Source organism: Atta cephalotes (genome assembly GCF_000143395.1).
Source record: "Atta cephalotes unplaced genomic scaffold scaffold00028, whole genome shotgun sequence".
In the NCBI taxonomy this organism is placed as follows: domain Eukaryota; kingdom Metazoa; phylum Arthropoda; class Insecta; order Hymenoptera; family Formicidae; genus Atta; species Atta cephalotes.
The window spans coordinates 1,399,862-1,406,754 of record NW_012130092.1 but is presented as its reverse complement, the minus strand read 5'-3'; the positions used below and the strand labels follow the sequence as shown (position 1 = coordinate 1,406,754).

General features: G+C 29.4%; 2 protein-coding genes across 2 annotated transcripts in view; one reads left to right on the top strand and one right to left on the bottom strand.

Annotated features, from left to right (window-relative positions):
- Window positions 1–3,494, top strand: part of LOC105620729 (xaa-Pro aminopeptidase 1) — a 9,009-nt gene extending 5,515 nt beyond the window's left edge. The window contains 10 exon segments of the mRNA XM_012202221.1: window positions 229–346; window positions 615–993; window positions 1,249–1,369; window positions 1,702–2,065; window positions 2,264–2,497; window positions 2,593–2,747; window positions 2,887–2,982; window positions 3,167–3,227; window positions 3,230–3,388; window positions 3,472–3,494. Of these exon segments, the coding sequence (XP_012057611.1) occupies window positions 229–346; window positions 615–993; window positions 1,249–1,369; window positions 1,702–2,065; window positions 2,264–2,497; window positions 2,593–2,747; window positions 2,887–2,982; window positions 3,167–3,227; window positions 3,230–3,388; window positions 3,472–3,494 (1,710 nt within the window).
- LOC105620655 (protein NDUFAF4 homolog) lies at window positions 3,417–5,338 on the bottom strand. Its single transcript, XM_012202145.1, has 5 exons — window positions 5,219–5,338; window positions 4,555–4,711; window positions 4,339–4,430; window positions 3,964–4,183; window positions 3,417–3,826 (listed from the first exon to the last, which is right to left on the bottom strand). Exons 2-5 carry the CDS (start codon window positions 4,697–4,699, stop codon window positions 3,672–3,674), a joined length of 612 nt encoding a protein of 203 aa, XP_012057535.1. The 5' UTR covers window positions 4,700–4,711; window positions 5,219–5,338; the 3' UTR covers window positions 3,417–3,671.
- Window positions 5,339–6,893: the final 1,555 nt, after the last annotated feature.

Here is a 6,893-nt window from a genome sequence, read left to right as displayed (position 1 = left end):
ATATATATATATATATATATATATATATATATATATATATATATATGTATATGTATATATGTGAAAACATAATCAATACTAGAAATTTAAAATGCCGATCGAAGCTTGAATTATTTAAAAGCAATGAAAATCCAGTTTCGACCGTAATAGTCATTTTAAATTTTTAGTATAAATTTTAAAGATTATTGAAACTTTATAATTTTAATATTTTCATTATTAATTTTTTAGGTACCAACAATAACAGAATGGTTAATGCAAGAGTTCCAAAATCAATCAGAAGTACGTATTGGTGCTAATCCAAAACTAATACCTGCATTTACGTGGGAGACATGGGAACACGAATTAGGTAACGAAAAATATTATTGTATCAAATATCTCTTCATTACGATGTTATTGAATATACATTAAATATAGCATATTTTTATTACCAAAGGAAATAGTTTACACACTAATAAAAATCTATAATATTTTTACTGTGTACAAAAATATTGTTTTAATAAATATTTTTTTCGGTTCATTTTCAAGTTTCAAAACAAATTCTGTAACTATCATGAATCGCGAAGCCAAATCCGATCTTCTTTCATTCGCGAACTAACAATTCTATTCGTATTCAGCAAATTCGTCCGTAAGATTGGTCGCAGTCCATAATGACCTAGTGGACTTGATCTGGCAAGTGGGTCGACCTAAGTACAATCCGCACGCAGCGTATCCACTGACGGACGAATACTCCGGCAAATCATGGCAAGAGAAAGTTCAAAGCATTCGGCTAGAAATGGAGTACTCATCGGTCGACGCGCTCGTCATCACCGCGTTGGATGAGATAGCGTGGCTCTTCAATGTTCGTGGCTACGATTTACCGCACACTCCCGTCCTCAGGGCCTACGCGATTATAACTCACGAGTCTCTGCATCTTTATGCGCCACGCCAAAAAATCCTACGATCCGTCGATATACATCTGAAAATCGACTTTTGCTCCCATGCAAACTGCGTCAAGTGAGTAATAATTAGTAAAATCTGGAAATTATCGTGTCATACAGGCAACTTTCGACAAATAAAATAAAAAATAAACCGATAGACAAAAATGCAGATTTCTAATACAAAAGTAGAATTCGTTGTATCTTAAATTTTAAGAAAAATAAAAGATTTTCAAATGTTACAAAATCAAGATACTTCTCAATCTTTGTAAATTGTAGAAATTAATAATAATAATAAGATAAAACAGATTTGTATAATGATCGATATTTACAGATGGCACAATTACACAGACATTTGGTACGATTTAAGGACTATGTCTCAAGCCTGGAATACAGTGTGGCTCCCTTCACCGTATGGCTACTCGCCGGGTGCGTCCAAAGAAATATACAATTCCGTAAGTATAATCGCGAAGACGGCGGTTTTGCATATATTTTAAGCACGAGGATACGTATAATATACGGCATCTATCTTCGAATAAGCAGATCCCCAAAGTCCGTTCTTCAGTATTATTACTTTTATCTCTAACTAGATATCGAACTTACAGTTTAATCTGTTCAGGCTGATATTATTTTCAGATTAAAATATCTTTTAGATAAAAATAAAAAACTTTACTTTTTTATAATCATAAAAACTATACATATAATAATTAGCTTTAACTTATGCAATTCAATATTATAAAAATATTCAGATACAAATACAGCTAATATGTGAGAATCTTTTTTGCAGATTCCACCAGAGAAAAGGTTGGCTAAGGCCTCACCTATAATTGATCTAAGAGCGGAGAAAAATAAAGTCGAAGTGACAGGTATGAGAAAATCTCATCTAAAGGATGCGATGGCCATGTGTGATTTCTTAGCTTACATGGAAGAGCAATACAAATTGGACTCTGAAGGATGGGACGAGATGCAAGTAGTGAGAGTGATCAATGAAATTCGTTACGAGCAAGATGGCAATAGGGGTATCGCCTTCCCAACAATCGCAGGGTATGGACCACACGCCGCTATGCCGCATTATGAACCGAATAACTTGACCAACATTAAAATCGGGACTACATCCACTCTAATGATCGACTCTGGAGGACAATACTTGGGTACGAAATTCTGAATCCCTTTATTTTACTTTGCTAGGAAATAGCAAGTTGAATTAAATGGAACAAAAACTAATTTTAAATTCAAAATTTACTTTAAATATAAAATTCGAAAAATATTCAATTATTCTTTTTTACGTTTCCTCTAATTCTTCGCCGATCGTAAGTAGTCGAAACATGAAAAGCAAAATTATTTAACAGATGGTACCACAGACGTGACCAGAACTCTTCACTTGGGAATGCCGACCGATGAACAGAAAAAAGCCTACACGAGAGTGCTGATCGGTTCAATTGAATTATCGTCTTTGATCTTTCCCAATGATCTGTCGACAGACCAATTGGATGTTATTGCGCGAAGGTCGTTGTGGAGTAGCGGTTACGATTACATGCATGGCACTGGTCACGGAATCGGTCATTTTTCTTCAGTTCACGAATGTTCGTAATCTACAGTTTCCTGTAAAATAATTGCGTCACGAGAATATGGAATACAATTGATGAAAGCCATTCTAGTGGAACAATACGCGTTGCAGCGCCTATCAGCTTGTATTACGGATGCAAAAATGCAGGATGTTCCGTCAAGTTGAAGCCAGGATTCTTTCTTTCAAACGAACCGGGGTATTACAAAGAAGACGATTTTGGTGTTCGTTTGGAGAATATTCTTGAAGTAATTCCGGCTGATAAATTGGTATATCTTTTGATACATTCTCATCTATTATATGACCGTATATGTAATTAATTATGAATACGAAATATAAAATAGCTGTATAATGATACAAAGAAATTGTAATTATTAGTTTTTAATTATTAGCTGATAATTGTTTCAGTCTCATAATGGACAAAGATTTCTTAAATTCAGAGACGTCACTCTGGTTCCGTACGAACCGAAACTTATCAAGATCAATATGCTAACTTCACCACATGTAAGTTTTAAATATATCGTTCTACAACTACTTAATTTTATTATAATCAATTATTATATTAGGTGTGGGAAAAAGTTTGTGACGTTTTTACCGTTAAATGGCATTAAAAAAACATCACGAACTTTTTCCCACATCTAATTACAAAAAATAACGAGCACAATATTAACATGTCTATATTACATAGCGGCGTTGGTTAAATAATTATAATAAACGTATACGAGAAGAAGTCGGAGCAGAGTTAAAAAAAATTTAAAAATGAAAGCATTTTACTGGATGATGGCGAAAACTATGACCATTCCAGAAACAGGCGGCTATTATTTCCCTGATAATTCTCAGGCAATGCCATCTACCAATAGGCAATTCCATACTTTAGTTATAATTATTGCCATTTATCACATTATAAAAAGTAAGCGATATTCAAACACAACTTTATGCATTTATTATAATTTATTCACTGAAACTAGAATGATGCATCAATTTTTATTGCAGATTTCACAAGAATACGCGACTAAACTGGGAAACACATCTAGATTGCCAAATATTTGTCAAAAATTACAGACCTTTTTTGTTTTAACTTTTTGAAAATATACATCATTTCCAAGATTGATATAGGATCATATAATTACATTTAGGCAAGAAAAACATAGAAATAAACTTTAATAAATTATTTTTCTATATACATATCTGTACTATTTTTTCTTTTCTTTATCCTTTTGTTTGACCTCTAGTCCTTTGTCTATGAACTCTTGAATTGGATCTTCTATTGAATCCAAAAACTCTTTAGGTTGTCTGGTATTGTTTGGTAAGGCAGTCACATAAATTTTAAAATACTTCAATATATCATCTAAAAAAATAAAAATATATAAATCTATAATTGTTAAGCTATATGTATAGCTATCAAGCAAATGTAAATCTAATAAATATGCTAAACATATAATAAATACAATAAATTAATTTTATCAAAGAAACAAAAATACAAACCTATTATTTTCTTATCTATTTTATATTCAGAAGCTATATTTTCGCTACTATATTTTATAGGATCGTGTTTATGTTGCAAAAGAAATGTGAGAGCTTGCTTCAATGAGCACTTTCCCATAGGAATCATTGTAGGTTCATAAGATTCAAATGTAAAATCATTTTCCCAGCTCCGTCTGCTTTGAGGTAAAACCTTGGAATCTCTTGCTGGCTCTTTCATTTCCTATATAATATTGTAAATTTTACATCTGCTCAATAATCAAATCCATTTGTGTTCAATAAATTTATGTTAACATATAAAAATATATTTTATATTAAAACATTAAAACATACAAAAACATTAATACAATATTTAAAAATACAATTATCAGCTCATACTTGCGAGTCTGTTGATGTAACAAAAACATTTTTTAATCGTTGATCCAGTTGCGTGTTCTTTTGGTAATGGTCTTCCAAAAAGTATGGATTTACTGAAAGAAGATAATTACATGACCAAATTTAATTTAGCAAATTGAAAGAACCATTAAAGATGATAGTTTGAATACAATTTTAAATTATAGTCATTAAATTATGATTTAGAACATATCATATAACCTTGGTCTGAAAGCTTCTTTTGTTTTTCTGTAGATGCATATTGAGGTGCAGGTATTGGCTTTTCTCGGGAAATAAGTTTTGCCGCACGATTTTCAATGTTAAATGTGCGAACAGGTCGAGTTAATACCGAATAAATCTTTCCCATAATTCAAGTAACCTACAGCAAAACAAATTATTCGCTATATGTATATGTTCGTTCCATTTGACATTCATAACATTAGTAAGCATTTGTTTTTATTTAACATTTGATTGAAATAAGAATGAAATGATTCCATGAACGTTACAAACAATACAAACATCAAGTAGAACGCACAAATTACAAATATCAATCTTGGAATGTAATATACTGTGGTTGTTATAATGAATTTTCACCTAAGTTCTAATTCAAGTTTAGTATGGATTTTTAAATTAAAATGTTAATAACATAAAGTAACATTTAATATAATTATTTCACATTAAAATTTATTTTTTAATAATAAAATACTGTTAGTTACTTCTACAATCTGCAATCTATGAACATTACAAAGTGTAAAAAATTTGTTAATATTTGTAAATATTTTTATCTAGAATAGTTTAGTGTAAGGAAAATGAGTAACACTTGAAGATTAATAATTACATGATAAATCATCACATAAAATTATTGTTAATTTTAGCTGTAATATACCTCCAGCAGTCAGAATGCAAGAGTTCATAAAATGTGTTTGAACAATAATTATGAAACAACACGAACATGAGATTAAAAAGAATTTAATTTTCAAGAAAAATTTCTTAACCTTTTTGAGAGAAAATCAAGAGTGCGTTCCAAAACTCACTAAAAAAAGTTGCTTCTATGGCTTAGTTTCCACTGAGGATTTAAGCCGGATCAGAATGTAAGAATCAACCAACTACAATCAAGCATTCCCCTGTTGTTCGACTGTAATAGGGGAATACTCGACTATTGGTTAGTTCTTACTAAAATATAGCCATATCAGTCTTTTTCCTATTACCATCGAAATCAGCCATACACTATCGTCAGTACATTCATTTTCAGTTTAGGAACTACATGATTATATACATTTTTTGACACTATCGATAAAATCGTCGAAAGTAGATGTCGCTGTACTAAATTCTCAGGCAGAAACATGCCGACTATAGGAGAGATAATTTAATAGTCCCTGAATGAAAAAATTTTAATTTCGCATCTCCTATATATAAATAAAAGTTGAATTGTTGAATTTTAATAAACGAAATTGAAAACAAATTTAAACAATTTAGTGAATTTTGTCTTATAATATTTACCTTATAATATTTTTATAAAATTACGAAGTTATGTTTATACAAATTTTCAATCTATTTTTATCAAACATAATTACTAGCATGTATCAAAGTCTCTATAATTACTAACATAATTATAGATTTCTAATAAATTCAAACTTTTTTAAACATATATTTTTTAAACATTATCAATTTAAGATATAATTTAACAAAAACGAGTTATAGAGGCCCTCCACTACCTCCGCCAATTTTATCGGCGGTCCTCTTTTCTTTGTATATATATGTAAAAAATGAGCTACTAATAAATTTAGCAGTTCCTTTTGCAGGTTAGTATATTTTTAATTTATTTTTTATTTTTATGTCTAATTATTTTATTGTATTTCATTAATAAAATTGTAATAGCTTTTTTTAATATTATTATTTATTGTAATCCTTTATACAATTTGATGTTACAATTATAATAATTACAAAACAATATTTACAAAACAATATACAATTATAAATGTTGTTCAAAATATAATAAAATAAATATAAGAGCAATATAGAAGCATAATTAAAAAATTTTAGTAATATGAGATTATACGAAAACGTCGATTATACGAAAATACATACCATAATACAAAAGAAGATGTTAAAAAGAGGCCGATTTTTACCCATAATGATGTAGCATTTTTTCTAGATTTTGATTTCCTGAATAATAATATTTATATAATATAATATTAATAAAAAGTTGAGGATCGATAGGGAACACCTTGAAAATTGTGCATGAATATGATATATGAACAAATTTCAATATTCTTACTTACTTTTCAAGGTGTTTCCCAAGTGCCACGAACTTTTTAATAATTTTATCATATTATTCATATCATATATTATTCAAGAAGTCAAAATCTACAAAAACACTGTTCCTTTTATTTACATTCTTTTAGACAAAAATTGGATCTTTTTTAATATTCCCCAAAAAAAGCGAATTATTTTTTTTATTAATTTGCAAAAAAAACTTAATAATATCGGGATAAAAAGTCATTAATATATTTATATATAACAGCACTTTCATCGCGTTCAAGATAGCTATCTCAATAATT